Raw genomic sequence first — 21623 nt, forward strand, 5'->3', positions numbered from 1 at the left:
TGGCCACTTACTGTTTCATCGGAAATGACTACAACTTTTGATTTTTAAATGGCACCCTCGATATTTTTTACTTTATTCGATAGAAAATGACATTCTATTTTCGCTTTAAACAAAATCGTATTTTAAATTTCAATTTAGAGTGCCATGACTATGCTAAAAACACTAATTTTTAGTAAAGGAGCCTTGGAAGAATAGTTTTGAACGTCTAGTATTTTTCGTGTCTTGTCCTGGGTGCCAAAAGATGCCCAAATCGTCTTTTTAATAATATCTCAATTTTTTCAAATGGAACGAGGGTGGCTCATTAGCATATTTGAGAAAAGCAATTTTTTACAAATAATTTGGTACCACACATTTGGTATTTCAAGTCAAGTTGTCGTTATGAACTCCATGTTACAATTTCAAATAAACCATTTGCGAAAATGTCAAAAGTTGACATATGAAATGTCATTCTATTCAGAGTGCCATTTTCTATTGAATAAAGTAGAAATATACCGAGGGTGCCATTTAAAAATAAAAAGTTGTAGTCATTTCCGGTGAAACAGGAAGTAACTAAAAACAATTGAATACGTCAATCAATCCTATTTTGTGTCATATACTAACATATCAGATCTCGTTTTTTTTTATCTGAAAAAAAAAGTTTAGGGGTGAGCCACATTTGAGACGCACCCGGTAGACTTAGTGCATTTCAGTTGATTTCAACAAATTCCGACCGCAGCGCTTCAACGGCAAAAATCAGAAATTGTCAGTACCTATTTCACGCCGCAGCGTGTCGTCATGTTGATCGCATTAAAATAATCGTGGTTTTATCATAATACGTGTTTTAGTTTTTTTGCTAGTGCAGTTATTGAGACTATTACTGCCCTCCATTTACGCAGTTGTGGAGCTCTGAACTGTTCAAGAACGCGATACTCTCACTTCATTCAATCGAGTCATAAAGTTCAGAACTGTTCCGCGCCATATGGAGGCACCAGGCTATCGCGCACAGCTCCTTTCAGAACCGTTCTGAGTAGCCCAGGGGCGTATTCGGCGCCCCATGACAAGGGCACGGTAGAGATACCGATTTTCGTCGGTACAAATTTGCGATATCTGCCATAGGACCGATCGGCAACTATGACAACAACAATTAACACATTTTTACTATATACAAATACGTATCGAGAGCTGTCGTAACTTACCGATACCGACGATTTTACAGAATAGCGCCCCAGGGCGTAAAGCTCTGGAACTTGGAATTCGCGAATGGAGGGCAGCATATAAAACACTTGGTTACGAGGTTTGTGTGATGTAACGCTGTTTCGGGTAGTAAAATCGTGTTGTGACAATTTCAAATGTTAATAAATTGCCGAAAAAATGTTAATGCGTACCGTAGTTTGGGGCGAAATTGATAACCGGGGGCGAAATTGATAATTATATGGTTTAGTCACATTTTTAAATTTAGCGCCAAATTTATGCAACTAGAAGCAGTGGTGTGCGTCAGTCTTGTTTAGTCGGGTGTGCCATTTTTTATCTATTTTTTGCAAAAAATGCGGTTAAAATTAATTAACTAAAATTAAAATTTTATCAATTTCGCCGCCGGTTATCAATTTCGCCCCAAACTACGGTACCTAAAGGAGAGCGTAATGAGGGCGTTGTTGGGTGCAACAACATTCAACAACTCAACTTTCCCGGATATTCAAATCTCCCGAAACAACATTTTATAGCTTCATAGTTTCTCACACCGATTAGATTAAAAGCAAAAATGGATTCAAGCAGTTCGACGAAACAAGTGAGTAAACCAAGTGCTCCTTACATAGTCAAAAAATTAAATAGACATATACTATGAGATAAAATATAATTTGCAATATTAAAATCGTATACTTTTTTTAATCAACTAGTGATTAAATGTTTTATGAACATCTTCTAAAATTATAATTATGTACCTTTAAAAAATTTCGTTATAGCCGAAATAGCCCCAATCTTTGCCCCAATTATGTCCCACTAGCAAAACCGGTGATTAAAACTATGCTCGCTACCGTAGTTGAACTCATCTAAAAAGTTTTTTAACTGGAATAATAAATTTTAATACAGGTTAGACCTTCTGAAGATATCAAAATATTTACTTTTTTATTTTTATTTTTAGAATTTTCACAAATTATACTTCCTAACACTTTTAGAATAATTAAATAATACATTTTTAGTATTCTCGCTATTTAAACCCGTGTATTTCTAAGTACTAGTTGTTTACAATATTCTCCGAAGGTGGCAGCACCGGTGGAGAATGCACCAAGACTATTCGCATGAAATTTTAAGGGTAAAAGTTATAATATCTCTACATTTAAAATTTTAAGGGTGGATGTCACCCCCGCGTGGATTTTGAATTAAGGGCTTCAAAAATAGCTTATTTCCTTGTCCTTTTCACACCAGAAATGCCTTTAAATTGCCTTGTTTCGTTTGAACTGGGACATCCTGTATATCTAAAACAACAATACACCATAATAAAAACTTAAACGAACTGGAGAAAGAAGGTCATTAAAAACGCAAACTTTCTTTTGAACATTTGCATTTGTATGCAAATGAGTATGTGTATGAGAAACGTGATTGGATGTCTTGATAGGTGTCTCTTCAGCCTTTTCCATAATTAATGTAATCAATTATATTATAGCGACGGTAGAGGTGCTCGCAAAAAAGTTTCCAACAAATAATTTTATTATTAAGCGATAAATAAACAAAACTTTATGTGGACTGAAAAAATATAAGTAATTTTACAAATAAAGAGTACTTTTAATAAGAAATTTGTAAAAATAAGATATTTTTGAATAGCTTCATAAAAAAATGTAATTTTGCAAAACTAATAATAAATAATTTTTTTTTATTAATATTAAATTGTAAAACTTGGAAAATAAGTTCGTCATAATAATGCTTTTATTTATTCACTATTCTAATAAAGAATATGCATTTCTTCGGAAAAACACGGCGGCGAGGCAGAAGTAGACGGGCCGGCCGGCTGTTGTGTTGTGTTGTGTTTTGTCACAGAGCTGACAATTGAGGGTTGCGAGTCTTTTGACTATCATAGTTGCGAGTCGTTTGACTGTAAGGCAACGCGGTCGTTTGACCACAAGAAGAAAACCTCTTGTGACGTCCTGCCTTCGAGTTGGTCTTGAGAGTTTGAGGTCTCCATAATGTCTTTTCGATTGACGATGCGGCGTTGGGGTAGTGAGGTACCCCAATTAGCCTATTCGATTGGGATGCGAATCTGTTTAGCGGCAGATTTGCGTCCGCGGGAAGCCCCTATACTATTTCAGGTGAAACTAGCTAGTTTAAGATTATTAACCAATAGATCCGAATAATATTTGAATTAGATGGAAGATATGGAATGGGATATATTAAATAGAATGTTAGTGATGTCAGTGGCTAGGGGGCGGAGTACCTCCGGGGTAGTTTTACTATTTAACTATCAATTTTATCCAGATTAGTAAATGTTTGTTTTGTCATTTTCATCTACAATGAGAGAGTACTTGCCAATGACCAACTAAATGGATATTTGGAGTGAATTTGCATTGTGAGACCCAGTTGAGTAAGCCCCAGAAATCAGCGATTTTACAAAATGATTATTAAATTACTAAACCATATTATTTTCACAAGGAGTTTTTTGAGTTTAAAAATTAAACTTAAATCAGAAATACGCCAAAATGACGCCATGTCACGTGACTTCTTGTGAAGCTGAGGGTGCATCCACATCATCCTAGAAAAAGCGGAACGGCGTATCGGCGACATTAATTTATGGACTTTATTTAAATTTATAACAGTTATTTCTCTGGCTTCAAAGTCAGCACAAGAATTAACTCTGAAAAATAAAGTATAGGGTGTTGACAAACTTCAAACTTTTTTATTATAGCATGCATATTTAAATATCTTTATATATCTTAAAAACCAAAGCATTTAAATATATTTAACCCTTATAATAAATGCCTTATTTTGTGTCCAAGAATCCAAAATGAAATAAAATACCGGGTGTGTTCCATAAGAAAAAATATAACTTTGGTATGGATCTTAGTCTGACACACCCTGTATATTTGAAAATAATTTTAAATTATACACATTGCCTCTCTACATATACCCATAAAACAGTTTCTACGTTTTTTCGTTTTCGTATAATCAACCGAGGCGAATGATGTGCGCCACACTGTATAAGCGATGCCTAACTAAAAAGTAAAAAAAAAGTTTTCTTATACTTTGAATTAATTTCGACAAAGCACCTACTCTTAACTACAAATAGTAGTAGTTATTTTCTGTAAACACTGCTGGCGTTAATCCAACGGAAACTACTTATCAGCAGTTAGGATTACTTATAAATAAATTTGCCTAACGAACAAAAAAATTCTAAACGTTTCGGAAAGTTTATCTCTCACAAAACACTCCAATTTTTTTTTGCTTCCGACGACGGAAAGAGATAAACTTTCCGAAACGTTAAGCAGTTTTTTGTTCGTTAGGCAAATTTGTTAATCAGTAAACCTAACTGCTGACAAGCAGTGGGATTATGTAAGCTCCGTAGCAAGAAATTTCTTGCCTAGCCTATGTTATTTGTATACGATTGATGAGTCACTAAACAGGAAATTTGTTTACAGAATCGTACGGAAGTAGTTTCCGTTGGATTAACTATTTTATTTTGTAGATTTTTTTGCAGTAGCGGATTTTTTTGAAGAGATGAATCCGCCACATAGGTATAGACATTTTTTAACATAAATGTTCCATGATCTCTTTATAGAAACATATCTCTAAGTATTATTTACTCTTTCAGACTGTGTTTCGGGGGACAAATTTTCTAGAGGACCGGAGTAGAGGTCAGAGTCAAACCTATCCAATGGCAATGTTGTTCCTATTTTAGTTAGGCGCAGAATTCCAGTAAGTTTCTTCTAGACAAGAAAAGATGGCAATGAGTGTCTTACATACATACCGCTAAAGGAACAGGAGCTGGAGTATTTGGGGAAAGACCAAGGGCAAGCTTATCCCTTTCCTTGGGTAAACACTCAACCGTATTCCAGGCAGAAATCCTCGCCATTCTACAATGTGCGAGAGAAAACAATAGAAGAGCTTATTCAGGTAAGCTCATCAATATATGCTCAGACAGTCAGGCGGCACTTGGGGCGCTTATGAGCCCAAAGGTATCGTCGAGACCGTCTGGGAATGCCTGGGTAAACTGGGAGCTCTGGCACGAAGGAACGGAATTAAATTATTCTGGGTGCCGGGCCACAGGGGCATCCAAGGCAACGATAAAGCTGATGAGCTAGCTAGGCAGGGATCAGGATCCTATCTTGGTCCAGAGCCAGTACTGGGAATACCCAAATGTATGGCCCGTAGGGCACTAAAACTCTGGATCAGGGAAAGGCAGAATGTCCATTGGAGAAACAGAGAGGGGCATAGGCACAGCAAGACTTTTATCCAAGGACCTAGCTCTAAAATCGCAAAAGAACTGCTAATGCTTAGCAGGAATAAAGTGCGGATTACAACAGGCCTCTTGACAGGACACATGGCTGTCAAGTGTTACCTGAACAAGCTCAACCTGTATCAAGGAAGTCTTTGCTGCAGACTCAGCGATAAAGATCCTGAAACAGCGGGGCACATAATATGTCATTGCGAGGCTCTGGATCGCAAACGACACTTTTTATTTGGGAAAGCTAGGCTAGAACCAGAGGAACTATGCTCCCATCCTATCAAGGACCTGCATAAGCTACTGAAGGGCACAGGGATAGGAGAATGGGCGCAGATATAGAAAGGGGACAAACACAATAGGCCTCACAGGTCGCAGTGTTTCCGGCAGAGGACGGCCCTTTGTTATGGCCTAATCTTACATACATAATTTCTGTTTTGTGACTTTTTATTAACCTTTATAATAAATATTATAATTATAAACACGTGTTTTATTAAATTTATTAATATTTATTAACTATTTGCTTGGTGGATTTACAATAGTAATTGTAAATTCACTATAATAAAATGTTTAAATTTGTTGTTACTCTATAGTAATAGTAAAAAAAAGTTGGCGATTTTAAAAGATAAATTTACAATGAATAAGTAAATTTATTACGAGATAGATATTTTTTACATAAATTCACAAAGAATATTGGCAAATATACAATATCACATATCAGTGGCGTAACAACGGAGTCAGGGTCTGTGTGCAAAAATTTTACCGGGCCTCCTATTACACCTACATATTTCGATACTTATGTACTAATCTGAATAATATGCACTCATATTTTAGGTTAGAAATAATATTATCAAATTAATTTTTATATAGTATTATTTATTACTGCAACACAGAATATGTAACCCAAAACATATAAAATATCAAATAAATAAAAAAATAAATAAAAACAAAACAAAAAACAACAACAAAACTAACTAAATTAAAATAAACAATGTAAATAAGAACATGAACATGTTAAAATTCTTTTTTCCTTGCTTTAGCATGGGCGAAAGTTGACACAATATTACCAATATCTATTGTACAACTAACTTCATTTTCTACTGAAATAATAGCCAAAAAAAGTGGCAGTTTCGGGCACCTCCCGTAATTCAGCTGTCTTAGTGTCCCCTTAATACAACCATTAGATAACTAGAGTTTTTGTGATTTTGAGTTAACTAGTTTGGCCAGTATAATTTTTCATGCCCTTTTTGATGCTACAACGAGCTTAGTTCTATTTCTATTCGATGATACATGAAATCCAGTGACAATACAACAAATTTCCTTTTTTTGTCAAATTTAATGCTCTAATGAAAAATCACATATTTCCAGTTATTTTTATTTTGCAAAATAAAAAGGAAAACACAGTTACAAAATTGCACAAGAACAAGTGTAAAGTAATAAGTTATTTTAGTGATAGCGTGTGCTAGTTAAGAAGACATGTGATAGATAAGAACTTAGTTCGGGATCGCCCGATTCTGCTTGATTCGCGATAGCATGTGATAGATATGGGAATGGCGGCTCGGGCCTCACACACGGCACGTCGATAGTTAAGCCACTGTAACATATTTACATACATGCTACAAATTAGCCATACAGCGATTTTACAAACGTGTTTTAAAACTAAAAAACAAATGGTAAATTTACTACAATAATCTGTAGCAAGAAATAACCATCAATATTGTTATTAAATTCACAAATTAATTTTTTCAGGGTACAGTGATTTTACAAACGAGTTGTAAAACTAAAGAACGGGTGCTAAAATTTACTACAATAATCTATGGCAAGAAATAACCCCTTAATATTGTTATTAAATTCACAAATTAATTTTTTCAGTGTATAACTGCAAAACTAGATCGACCATACCGTACATCATCGTTGCAAATTAACGACAAACCTTAAGAGAAAATCGTCCGAAGGAAGCCATAAATAGGGGCCAGTCGATTCGCCCACTCGTTCACCAACACCAACAACAAACAACGGAAAAGAAATAATAATAAACGAGGAACCGGCGCTAAGTCCAAGATTTACGACCATTTCGGCTTTTACTAGCGGTACCGTTGGTTCCATCCAGGTCAGGCGGTATAATCGATATAAAACCGGGGCGACCGTTCGCGTGGTTCCCATTCGAAAATGTCGAAGGCGGTTGTTTCGGTGGTGCTCGTCGTGGCGCTGGCATGGCTTGGACAAGTTTCTTCCAGAAATGTACGCGAAATTGACAGGTAAAGTTGCTGTTAAGATTTTCCACGTTTTAAAAGCAATAAGCGAAAACAGGGTTTTCAGGGCAAATTTTCAATTTTTAAGACTTTATGACATTTTAATTCTTTGAAGCAGTACAATGAACGTAATTATTTTAATAATAGATAGATGATAAATTTTCTTTATTAAAAAAAAACAATATGAAATAATGTCAGAACAAAACGATAAAAATACTAATATACAGGGTGTGCCAATATTCCGTGGACATAGAACTACTACATATTTTTGAAATCAAAATAAGTTCATTAAACACAATTTACCTCTATACAAAAGTGCTTTGTTTGTCCGCTAGAGCACATCAATCTTTGAAAAAATAAACATATTTTTTAAGATATTTTAAGAATTATATTGGAATGAGATTGATATGTTTTGCTAAGTGCTGAAATATTTGACTTTCACAAAAATCAAGAAAAAGTACGGGAAGGGTGAAAAGTACTCCCACCCCTTCATAAATTTTAGTACAAAAAATATTTTTAAACTCAACCGATGACTAATTTTTTCTCGTAAAATGGTCCTTCTAGTACTTACTACATTTTTTGTCTCTCGTCATACTTTTTGAGGAAAAAAATATATTTCTGTGGGTGACTTTCAAAGAATATTTTTGTCAGATTAATTTATGGAGGCGAATAAAATCTATTATGCTCTAATAATCTAGTTGGCGAAAATATGGAATTTTATGTTAGTACGACAAATTATATTTGACAATAAGCTTCATAAACAGCTTAAAAAAATTAATAAATTTTAAATTAATTATATTAACGTGTTTATTTTTTATTGATGCCCTTTAACGGACAAAAACGAAGCACTTTTGTATAAAAGTAAATTATGTGCAATTAACTTACTTTGATTCAAAAAATTCGTATTTGTTCTATGTCCACGGAATATTTTTCTCAACAACTATGTGATGTGGCGTTTTTTACAAAAGATAAAAATGTAGTAAATACTAGAAGGACAATTTTACGAAAAAAAATCGGTCTTTAGTTGTTAGTTGACTTGGAAAATATTTATAGTAAAACTTATGTAGGGGTGAGGATAGTTTCCAGCTTTTCCGTACATTTTTTTGATTTTTGTGAAAGTCAAATATTAAAGCACTTAGCAAAACATAGGCACCCCAAATCTCATTCAAATCGGAATAACTAGCCACATAACTCGTAGCGATTTTTACCAAGAGGCCTTTTTTACGTAAAAAACAGCGGAAATATTCTTTTTTTCCTCAGTAGTTTAATACAGTTATGGACGAAAAGTTATTAGGTATTCTTCAAACCAGTTAAAAAATATGTAGGTAGCGCCCTCTACAAGTAGGAGTTATATTGACATCAAAATCAGATTTCCCATGTCAAAAAACTACCAGACACCAATTTTCATCCAAATATCGATATTAGTTCAGAAATTGTTTGGAAAAAATCGAAATAAAAGTGAATCTTCTACACCCTGTATCTCCAAAACGAAGCATTTTAGAACATATATTTATACGGATCCCTTTACTTATTTTTATCTGCAGAATATACTGCCGAAGAATAAACCTTGGACCACCCTGTATAGCTGCCTTATTAGTCCATCCGTTAGCATTTTTATTATCGAATGTAATACAACAAGATGTTTCGGGATTACCGAATAATACTTTTACCTGACATGAAATGTGTTAAGGTTGATTCTCACTATACCTTCCGTATCAGCTCCCTTCCGTTTCCGTAAAATATATTATATCATGTAAATGTGTGTGTGAAGGGAATTCCGTTTCCCTTCCGTTCCATATCCTTTCCTTCCATACATTTTTTTTGGCGGACGGACTGAAGCATATCGGAAACAGGGTTGTCAAGTTCTTATATTTCTACCAGCTCTGTTAACAGTTTGCTGACATTCCACCTCTTAATCAAACCTATTACATTTTTCAAAGGATACAAATTTTTAAAATAAAATTTCATAATGATATAAATTGTACAATAAAAAGTATGGAGCTGATACGGAACGGAAGCTTATGTATAGCGTCAATACAATAAAAATTTGGAACGAATATGGAATTGACATGGAATGGAAACGGAACGTATAGTGAGAATCAACCTTTACCCTCCTCCTTCGGAGTCGTAGTGTTGCCGGTATCGCATTGAGTGTCAGGCAAAAGTATTAGCCCGTGGTTACATTGGATGCGTGTCCGTACGTTTTTTGGTCGTAGGTGCTCGGACGTGCACGCAGCAAAAAACAAACAAACGGTATCTACGCAGGCGGTTACATTGCATCGGAGTTTGCGCGTCCGTGCACGTACGTCAATTTCCGTTGGTCGGATGAAAACAAACTGGTTTGTTTTTTTAATACGTGCACGTCCGAGCGTTCGAATTTTCATATCTCTGGTCCCAATACATTCCTTAAAAATTTGAATATTTTTGAATACCAGGTTTATTTTTATTTTAGATATATTAATGTTGCTGGAAACATTCTAAAACGTTCAAAAAATTTGACCGGTTCCTATTTTAATTCACCAAATATTTTACATATTCATTGTCTTCCCCTTTTCTTGTATATAAATCATTTATCTAACATTTTCTTCTGTTTATAAGTAGTTATTTTAACATTAAATTCTCAGACAGCATCAAAGTAGTGGAGTCCATTTTGACAAACTCGACACACATGACACCATGAACGCGCATCTAATGTAACCACTAAAATAAAATAGTCGTGCGAGTAAATTTCGTCAGTGCCCGCACGTTTAAAAAAACGCACGGACCCGCGTCCAATGTAACCGCGGGCTAAGTAATCCCGAAACATCGAGTTGTATTCAAAAGATTATACAACGAAATAAAGTACATACATATGTATATCCTTCTTATTTTGCCATTTTGTAATAAGAATTGACGGTATATTTTGTGGAACTGACAGAAATAACTTCTGAATTAATATTTCAAAAAATGACAATTGCAATATGGCCACTAAGCAATAATCACTTAAATGATTATCACTTATTAATCACATCCTTCTATATAGGAAAAATATACATAGAGTTGTATAATCAATGCAAAACTTTGAGTATCCTCGGTACCACATTGTATAATAAATTAATATTTTTTGCCAACTTTTTGGCGCACAGAGTATGCAGCAAAAACGATATATTATATTAATCTTTTATTGGTATTGTTATAGCTTAACCACAGAAGAAAGTGTCCCTCTACAGAAAAACGAAAATCCATTATCGGAATCAACGTTCCAAATTGAGGACATTTTCGATGGTACCGAACAAACAGAAACCGATCAGTCGATAGACAAAGGCTTAACAAAAGCAATTGCCTTCAATAATGATACCATTGAAGACGAACTTCCCCAAGGCCGAGTATTTTATACAGGCAGCCAATTGTGGAAAACAATTGTGGATAATGAGGACAAAATTGACGTATTGGCCAAGTTAAGAGAGGAACAAGGTAATATGTATATTCCTTTTGTTCGTTACATGGCTGTAACCACAATAATTTATAAAACATCTCTTCAAAAAAGTTAAATAATCCAAAATTTTTTTCAAAAAAATTCCAAAATTTTCAATTTTAAAAAAAACTCATAAACCTCTCGTGTTTCTGCGAGTGAAATAATACTACCCCTAAAAATACTTGTACTTATTAAAAACTCACCCTGTATAATTAATTTTAGATAAAAATTTTAAAATAAAAGTTGTAGATAATCATACCTTAATGAGATTGTGTTCTCCGTTTTTTTTCTTCTAAAGCCTGTCATTTTTGACATATGACATAAACATATGTTTTTTTAAATGGAAACTATAATTGGCCATGACTTCATAAAAAACGCCATTTTTTAAGCTCTCCAGCGATATAAGCTATAATACAGGGTGATCCAAACCAAACCAAACTGTTATTCCGGAAACTTCGGCATAATTATTTGACTGGAATAATAAATTTGGGAAATTTTTTTTTAAATTAATCATATATTTTTCTGCGAAAAAATGATGATAAAACAGTTTCTGTTGAACTTTTGACACAAAAACATTTCAAATTTATGATTTCAGTCTGACAACTCTTTAGTCAACATGTTTAATTTATGTCAATGATAACAGGTATTCATAATTTTGATTTTAAATATCTCGTGAACAAAAACTCGTAGCGATTTTTACCAAGAGACATTTTTTACGTAAAAAACGTCGTAAATATATATTTTTTACTCAGTAGTTTTATACAGGTACGGACGAAAAGTTATTAGTCTTCAAACCAGTTAAAAAATATATAGGTGGCGCCCCCTACAAATAGAGTCATATTGACATCAAAATCAAATTTCTCATGTCAAAAACTCCCATACACTAATTTTCATCCAAATATTCACGTTACTTCAGAAATTATTTGAAAAAAATCGAAATAAAAATGAAACTTCTACACCCTGTAACTTCCGGAATACAGTTTAGACCATCCTGTATATTTTTTTTCGAACACAATCTCATTAAAGACGTGGTTATCTACAACTTTTATCTGAAAATTTTTTTGTCTGATATACATTGTAATGAAATTAGGGAGCATTTCTTTTCAAAACTCCGAAAGGCGCCATATATGTTTGTCCTCACAAAACTGCAATTCTTTTCCCCTTTAACCGACACTCTAATTCCAGTAATTTCCAACTTAGAGTAAAATAACAGTCTACCGTCTACCCATAGAGAACATCGTAGAAAACTCGCCCTATATACATTATCTTATTAGATTTTAATTTAATTTTTAGATATAACAATGTGGGGAGGTAATTCGTCGTCCATTGATATCTTGGTCAAGTCAGATTCGATCAAAAAAGTTAGGAATGCCTTAAGCGAAAAGAATATTAAATTTTACGTGACTATTGACGATCTTCAACAAGCTATAGACGATGAAAATCCTCCATTAGAAGAGGAGGACTTTGACAACAGGAATGGTAAGAATGTAACGCAAACATGTTTTCAAAATTTTATACCTATACCGGGTGCGTCTCAAAAGTGGCTCACCCCTATAACTTTTTTATTTTATCAGATAAAAAAACGAGGATTGGTATGTTAGTATATGACATAAATTAGGATTGATTGACCTATTCAGTTGTTTTTGGTCACTTCCTGTTTCACCGGAAATGACTACAACTTTTGATTTTTAAATGGCACCCTCGGTATTTTTTTACATTATTCGATAGAAAATGACATTCTGAATAGAATGACATATCATATTCTAAAAAAATGATATAATAAAACTTCTACAATACTGTGTATCTCCGAATCAAAGCATTTTAGGACATAAATTTATTACAGTATTTTTACCACCTTGTATATCAGATTTATTGTCTGATATTTTTTTATAAAATTACGGAAAAATACTGTCCACTTTTAAATTTATTTTTGTAAATATACAGGGCGATGCTATTACCAAAACGTTAAAAAAGCTTTTTATTAGAATATGAAATATTTCAAAATAGCTGTGTCCAATGCTAAAATATTTATATATACATATTTTTTAGCTAAAAAACTGGCCTTTAGATATTATTTAGTATGGAGAGGCCTTGTATCTGCGCAAAACCGTCTGGATCTACGGCCCAGTGCTAATTGGGGTCCGTAAAAAATACGAGAGTATGTAAAAGCATGACGAGCATGTTAATGTGTGATTTTCTTCTTCAATCTTTGATTGTTTCTCTTTGATTGACTCTTCTGACTTTGATTGATCTTGAAATGTATATTCGTTATTGTTTTAAATAACACCATATTCAATCCTATCAATAATCATCTTCAATTTCATCTGGTACATTTATATCTTTTAAAAATACGGATGAAATTGTTAGTAATAATAACAACCGTGTATTAATCTCCTTTTTTTTTCAATTTTATTTACTTTTTTCTTATTTGTAATTTTTTTCTATTATTGCACAAATAAAAATTCTATATTTGATATTGTATTTAGATGAATATGACTTTGATGAAAAATATTCAAGAAATCACTATAGCTAGACAAAAACCGAACTTATTCAAACTCATTTCGAAATGACAGAATAACTTTAATTTTTGCATTCTTGCAAGTCTAGTGTTTGCTCTGTTATTTTGCATCTAACATGTCAAAAATGTTTATTTTTGTATGCAATAAAATATAGTTTTATTTTGATAACAGTACCTAATCGCGGAATTTACGTTGGGAAAAGAATATTATAAAATTTGGTAAAATAAGGGCGGTATTTGTATTTGTATCGGTATTTTTTATATATTTAGCAACAACTGCGGTACTTTAACTTCGTTTAGCAACAACCGCGGAAAAATTTACTTTGTGGTTCGGCGGTATGCTACGTGATAAATATGTAAAACCGCCGGTATTATAATTGTTTATACCGCCGGTAATTTAGCCAGTTTGAAATAATAAACCTAAATCGTTGATCGAAAGAATTGGGAGGATACGCAACCTGATGGGCAAATTCGTGACAAGGATAATTTGATTTCCCCTTACGTCTCAAGTGCTGCACGGTGGAGCCTCTACTCGTTTTGCAGTCAACGCATAAAACATTTATTTTCTCTAATTCAGCCAGCGCAAGCATATCGTAAACGGTGTGGAACTGAAAACGACAGTGTTGCCATATTAAAAGTGTAATATCTGTAATACGTTTGACGAAAATATCTTTGGATGAAAAATCCGCGTTTATGTAGGCATTGAAAATGTATTCGTGTTAAACATAGAATAAACAACAAGAATAAAAATTCTTTTCAGGTACTGAATATTTCGTACGATCGAAAAAAAGTCGTTTATTTAGCTTGGAAATGACGAAGTATTGACATTTACCATAATATTTTACATATGAATTAACAGCGATCATCATTTCCAATCCAACTCTGACGCCGTTCTTTTTCTAATCATATAATATTATATTAAATTGTTTAATGATAGAAAATCCGTATTATTAACATACTGTACACAAAATCCGTAAATCTACGGATTAATCCGTAGTTCTGGCAACACTGTCTCCGGCAACCACTCTGTCGACTAAAAGCAGAACTATGGTACAGTATTTTTTATCCGCTGAAAAGCAGAACTATGGTACAGTATTTTTTATCCGCTGCGTTGTAAACGACAATCAGCGCGCAGCGGCGGCGCGGCGGTGCAGAGGTAAACTAAATATCGGAATTCTTGGACAGGCTAGGCTGATTGACATATAAAGTTGCACGTCTTATTTTTTTCAATCAACGCCTAAATTATTATGTCTTTTTCTTAGGTCATCGTCTTACATGGCAAGCTTACCATCGCTTGGAAGACATTCATGACTATTTTGATCACTTGGTCGAAACTTATCCTGATTTAATCACGCTCCAAGAAATTGGCCGTTCCGTTGGAGGCCGTCCAATAAAATTATTAAAAATATCCAATGGCCAAAGTGGAAATAAAGCTGTTTGGATTGACGGTAATGTAAAACTAGTGCCTTACACCAAAAAATACACCGGTTGATAAGAAAATAGATAAAAAACAAAGTTCACTCTTTAATCTAACCAGCCAGTTAAAGAATTATACAGGTCCGGCAATAGTGAGTCGAGCATCGGTAGCCCCTAGAATAAAAAACTTGAGAATTTTGTTTCTGTACAAACCTAAAGCATGTACAAGGATGTATTTCAGGACAATATTTTAACTTCTATAGGGTGTCTCAAAAAAGTATGAGTGTATCTGGATGACTTTTTTTAAATGGTATACCATGTATATTATTGCATTTTTGGCTTCCTTTCAGATCACTTTACATAATCCTAAGATATGAGTAAATATATTTTGATAGTTTCAGAGATATTAACAAATAAATCAAAAATATATATTTTTTTGCCCTTCTTAAAAAATTAAATACAAGAACTGTTCTGAAACCAAAACTATACAGGTATTTATTTTATATGGTCTGTTCTTACTTTTCTATAAATATGGTAGGTAATCGTAAATCATACAGGATGTTCAATATTCTAAGCCAAACTTTCTAAAATATAAAATATTTTTTCTTTATTTTTAAAAATTGTTAACACCCCGTATATTATTTTTTTATTAGATGGAGAGTTAGAAAATGAACATTTTTTGTGTTTAAAGTATTTTAAAATTTTTAATAGTTTTGCAGATACACGCTACACGCAGTATTATTTCATATGGTGCTTTCAATGGTAAAATACGAGAGAAAAAATTATCACTGTGTGGCTTTCATAACAATTTACTGTGAAAAATGCCATATGAAATATAAAATAGGGAATATCTGCGAAACAGTTAAAAATGTTGAAATACTCTAAACGCAAAAAATGTTCATTTTTAATTCTCCATCTATTGAAAAAATAATATACAGGGTGTTCCATTAAAAAAAAACAAGAAAAATTATTTTAATTTTCGACAGTTTGGCGTAGAATTTTGAACATTGTGTATGATTTACGATTTCCATATTTATAGCAAAGTAAGAACAGACCATCCAAAGAAAATACCTAATATAGTTTTGATTTCAGAACAGTTCTTGTATTATTAATAATTTTTTTAAGAAAAGCTGGAAAATATATAATTTTTATTTAATTATTAATATCTCTAAAATTATCGAAATATATTTACTCATACCTGAGAATTATGTAAAGTGATCTGAAAGGAAGCCAAAAATGCAATAATATACAGGGTGTTCCATATAAAGAAAATCATCCCGATCCACTCACACTTCTTTGAGCCACCCTATAGAAGTTAAAATATTTTCCTGAAATACGTCCTAGCACACATTTTAGGTTTGCATTATGGGTTTGCACTTAAACAAAATTGCCCAACGCACTATTGCCGGATCATTTATAAAAATAAAAATATTAAAAAAGAAAAAGATAAGTTTCATCTATTCCATAAATTATAAAATATTTTTTTCAGGTGGTATTCATGCTAGAGAATGGATTACTCCTGCTACTGTAACTTTTATAATCAATAACTTCGTCAGTAATTGGGAAAATGAACCAAAGTACGTGCAAAATATCGACTGGTATATTGCTCCGTTACTAAACCCTGATGGCTACGAATACACGCACACTGTTGATAGACTGTGGCGTAAAAATAGAAGAGGAGCTGGAAGATGTTCAGGCACAGACCTCAACCGAAACTTTGGGTAAGATATGTTTTTTTCCTGGTTCCACTGCGACCTTTTCAGCTCTATTATGGTCCCCTTTTGATCATCCTTATGTTACATTATTCAGTCCTAATCCTTTTCAAAAAGTCTAGCAACTTGAAGACTGAACCCTCTATATAGCTCTTTGTCAATGGACTATCATTGCCTAATACAAAAAAACACACCCTTGCACCCTTGCCAGACTGTCGCACCGACATAAAATGTGTTCTGTCTCTAGATCATATATACTTACGTGGATAAGTAAATCACGATGGGAACTGTTGCAAACATATGAACGACTTCCATTTATGTTCGTTTTTTGTTGCACACGCGGTGCTTCTACTCTATCTATCCTTGTCGAGAACCTATCGTCCACGCGCCAAATTTGAATATTAATTTTAAAAATTTAATTTGTAAAATGCAAATATTTGAACAATAAATTGAATGTTTACTGTCACAAAAAATAAATTTAGCCACTCCGTACGAATATCAATGTTGTTAGAAAATCTAACGAGAAAATATGCATGTGGTTTAATATAAATAAAAGAACAACTGAATACTTTACTTGCCTATAAAAAGATAATCGGGGACCTTAGATATTAGAACTTCCACACACCACTTTCTATTTTTTTTTCGAGTATTTAGAAAGTCCAATGAAAAAAAGTATAAATATAATTGCACAAACTTAAAATTAATTTCTCACCGAACACACTTGCATTCTTGGCTATATAAAAGCGGTCGATAAAAGAGTAATTAATACAATTTTTAAAATAAAAAACGCAAAAAACAAGCGTCGTTACACAATGGGAATAACATTATGACAAGATTGGACAAGATCGACAAGATTATGACCAAAATTATGACAATAAAAAGTTGGTTTACATAACAATGTATAATTTGTACTTTCTAAACCGTATAAAATTGTGATTATTTTGGAACTACGTGCAACTTTTAATGCGCATGCGTAAAGTAAGGTTCTCGGAAGACGAACCTACTGAACGTTTCTTAAGTGCAATAAAGGAGGTTTGAAAATGACATGTCGTGATGTTGGAGACGTAATTTTTAATGCTAAACTTATGGCGTTGATTTATCGACGTAAGTATATATTTATGATCTAGGGTTCTATCGTTTCTTCTTCCGATTGGCAGAACCTATATACACACGGCTTCGTCCGTCAATCCCATCAGCTTTAGATGCTTACATGCTTACAAGGCCCTATTACCCACTACTGCGTTGACTATCTATCTTTCTGTCTTCGCTTATCAGGTCTTCAGCGAATTTTGGCGAATGTTCTACTATGAACTTTTCGCCTGGGCTCTGCCCTGGTGAATTTCTCTATCATTCTAGAGATTTGTTGGCCATTGGAACTCTTATGGATCCTCCCCCAGGAGACTCATATCGACTAAGTAATTTGACAGAGGCACTGACACAATGTCTATCCAGATTTATATACTTTGCACATAAATCCAATAATAAAGTACGCAAGAAACAACATAAAATAAAATTAGAAAAGTGCAAACATTCAAATGAGTCTTGCTTATTCTTAACGAAGCTAATGTACTTTGAAAAATGTCTTTAAGAAATTAGAATGGGAAAATAGAGGTCTAAACATCAATGAAATACACCTTAGCCATCTTAAAATTCGCAGACGATATTGTCTTGGTGAGCACCGACATTCAAGAACTGAACACCATGCTAAAGGAGCTAAATGACCAATCCCAGAAAGTTGGCCTTAAAATGAACTCGAAGAAGACCAAGATAATGAGCAACAATAGCCATAACATTACCGTAGACACCGTTGTTATTGAAAACGTAGACCATTATATTTAGGTCATAAAATCAAGGTGGGTAAAGAGAACCAAAATGCGGAGATCAAACGCAGGATCCATTTGGCATGGGTAGCATTTGGAAATATGAACGATATCTTCAGGGATAAAAAGATGCCCATCAACCTAAAGAAAATGGTTTACGACAGCTGCATTCTACATGTGCTTATGTATGGACTAGAGACTATGGCAATTACCCGAAAAACAGCAGAACAACTACGAGTTACACAAAGAGCCATGGAAAGAATCATGTTAGGAGTCCACATACGTCAAAAAAAACTAATAGATGTAGTTAAAAGAGTGGCAAATCTGAAGTGACAATGGATCGGACATGTGGCAAGACAGGATCCAGACCGATGGCCCCAAAAGTAATTCTATTGAGACCTATGGGAACAACAAGAAGTGTGGACCGACCAAAAAAAAGATGACGTCAGAACAGTGGCAGGAAGACCATGGATAAGATTGGCTAGAGATCGCAAAGCATGGAAAAACCTAGAAGAGGCCTATATCCAACACTGGATGGAACCACTCGATTATGAACGAGCGATGTAAGTGACGAGTTACAAGCGGAAGCGATCCTAGAGTGAAATAAATTGAAATCCGATTTTAAGGTGACATACTCGATAAAAAGCCGAGCAAATTTTCTACATACATTGCAGGTAGCAAATTTATACGACGCATTATATATATTTATCCGTTGCGTATCTGAGGGTCAAAATTTTACGACCTACATCGACAATGCTTTGAATTGAACTAAATCAAGCGATCAAGCGAATCGCTCGCCGCTTGCTACTTGCCATTCGTCACCGAAAGAATATGTGCCCTGCGCACGCAACTTACTGCTTGGCGCTTGGCGTTAACGAGAACGAGTACTTACAACAAGTGACGGATGAAAACCCGTATTTTTAAATACGAGTGATATTTCGCTCGAGCGATCACTCGGTTATTGCAATCGCTTGAAACTCGAGTATTACGATTACTGAAATTAATCGGTTTTTCCCATCACTAAAAATTATATTTTATCCTCATAGTATATATGCTATTTAATTTTTTGATTATGAATAATGGCCATTTTGTTTGTTACTTGTTTCGTCGAACTTCCTGAATTCATTTTTCATCAAATCGGATCAAAAGTTGTAAAATATTGTTCCGGGAGAGTTGTATTGAGTGTTATTGCACCCATCAACCACGCAATTATGCTATCGTTTACGTGTTGACATTTGAAATTCTCACAACATAACGAGTCGCCCAGTTTGGGTTCTTTTTCATGTGTTTTAATTTTTACTACCTGAAACTTGGTACAAGGAACCCTACTTATAGTACCTGAGAATATCATGGTTTCAGTAATTGCACTAGTAAAAACTAAAATATTTAAAATATATGACAAAGCCCCGTTTTTAATATTATTTCAAAACGATCAACATGAACGGTAATCAAGACTGCGTGAAATAAAGAGCCGGAAAGTTCTGATTTCTGCCGTACCGAGCGATGCTGTCGAAATTTTAAAAAATCGACTGAAGTACACCAAGCCCGAGACCAAGCCTGTAGATAAAAATAACTTCAACAACTTTAAGTGTGAGATTTTGTTATGGTTTCAAAAAATAATTGTTGAAAAATTAATAAAGGTCTATTCTTCTAATGTTTAAATAATATCATTTTTAGATATCGCTGGGGTGGTCAAGGCTCTTCCAAAAATCCATGTGCCGAAACATACGGGGGCTCAGGACCGTTCTCAGAGCCGGAAACGATGGCTATTCAACGGTTCATTAGTGACTCAGACGCCAAATGGAAAGCGTATATCTCGTTCCATTCTTATGGCCAATACATACTGTATCCCTGGGGTTATAACAGGGTCGTGCCACCGGATTATAAAGAACTGGAAGAAGTGGGGCAGAAGATGGCTCAAGCTATACGAAACGCTGGAGGTCCAGCATATACTGTAGGGCCGGCAGGTAACTGACATTTATTATTATATGTACTTTATCTAACCAACGAAAAAAAAAAGTTGTTAAAGCTACATAATACAAAGCGATAACAATTAAACTTTTAGTTACGTAATCGAGGGCGCGATTTTTAAAAATTAAACCAAATTTTCATGATTTTAATAATTTTCTCTAAAACGTTATGGAAATTTGGAAAAGTATAAACGGGATTCACCATTTCAGAACAAGCCAACATTTTTATGAAGAATGCATTTTTCTAAAGATGTCAGTAATAAAAAACTTTTCCTCTTGTAAAGGGCAATCCGGGGACATGCATAGCATTGCATTTAAAAAAGTATAACTTCAGTATGAAATTAAACTTGAATTATCCTGTATATTTATAACAAATATTTTTAAAATGGGTGCTACAAATGCCTGCATATTTTGTAAACTAGATGGAGTGAAAATATCCAATAGGAAGATCGATATTGAGATTTTTGAGAACACTGTACCACCTTGTATATTGAACATGGATATTTGCTTGACACTCAAGTGCCTAATCATTTTAGGAAACACTCTATACCCAGCTGCTGGTGGTTCAGATGATTGGGCCAAAGGAACAATGAAAATAAAATATGCATACACAATTGAATTAAGAGATAATGGCAGGTATGGTTTTGTCCTCCCCGCTAGCTACATACAACCTACAGCCAAAGAAGCACTAGCAGCAATTAGAGTAATTGCTGAAGCAGCCAATAAAGCTTAATACCTGTGTTAATACTATATTTAAATGTATTTATTTGTGGTGATACTCATATTTATTTACTTACTATGATATTATTTATTAAGTAATTCTAGATATAGCTTTTAATGTATAGGTAATTATAAAATCAATTTTCTATTTTACATCAAACTTGATAGAAGTTTTTCATTAAAAATATATTCATATTTTATCTATATATTTATGTTAAGAAAATATTATCAGACTTACTTATATTACAGCATACAAATGTATAAGTCAATTATTTTTCTATCTAGCAGTTTATATTAAACTTTTAAAAATATATTTTTTATATTATAAGTTTATATCAATTATTGTATGTCAAT

At 33.7% G+C, this 21623-nt stretch overlaps 2 protein-coding genes across 2 annotated transcripts in view; one reads left to right on the top strand and one right to left on the bottom strand.

The window, feature by feature from the left end:
• The window catches only part of LOC115885669 (centrosomal protein of 162 kDa), a 53809-nt gene that overhangs the window by 30901 nt on the left and 1285 nt on the right, over window positions 1-21623 (bottom strand). The gene's annotated exons all lie outside the window — the stretch shown is intronic.
• LOC115885670 (carboxypeptidase B-like) lies at window positions 7506-21570 on the top strand. The gene is made up of 7 exons (XM_030904651.1): window positions 7506-7665; window positions 10838-11112; window positions 12407-12592; window positions 14894-15079; window positions 16537-16768; window positions 20257-20546; window positions 21086-21570. The coding sequence occupies exons 1-7, from the start codon at window positions 7577-7579 to the stop codon at window positions 21280-21282; spliced, it is 1455 nt and encodes a 484-aa protein (XP_030760511.1). The 5' UTR covers window positions 7506-7576; the 3' UTR covers window positions 21283-21570.

This window comes from Sitophilus oryzae, unplaced genomic scaffold (genome assembly GCF_002938485.1).
Source record: "Sitophilus oryzae breed Bouriz unplaced genomic scaffold, Soryzae_2.0 scaffold_41_pilon_pilon, whole genome shotgun sequence".
Lineage (NCBI taxonomy): Eukaryota > Metazoa > Arthropoda > Insecta > Coleoptera > Curculionidae > Sitophilus > Sitophilus oryzae.

What these genes read in the sequence shown, in the direction of transcription:
- LOC115885670 (XM_030904651.1), top strand. Translation starts at nt 7,577, where the DNA reads ATGTCGAAGGCGGTTGTTTCGGTGGTGCTCGTCGTGGCGCTGGCATGG. An exon ending in TAAAGCTGTTTGGATTGACG is followed by an intron (nt 15,080 to 16,536) that starts GTAATGTAAAAC and finishes TATTTTTTTCAG; the next exon opens with GTGGTATTCATGCTAGAGAA. An exon ending in ATATACTGTAGGGCCGGCAG is followed by an intron (nt 20,547 to 21,085) that starts GTAACTGACATT and finishes TAATCATTTTAG; the next exon opens with GAAACACTCTATACCCAGCT.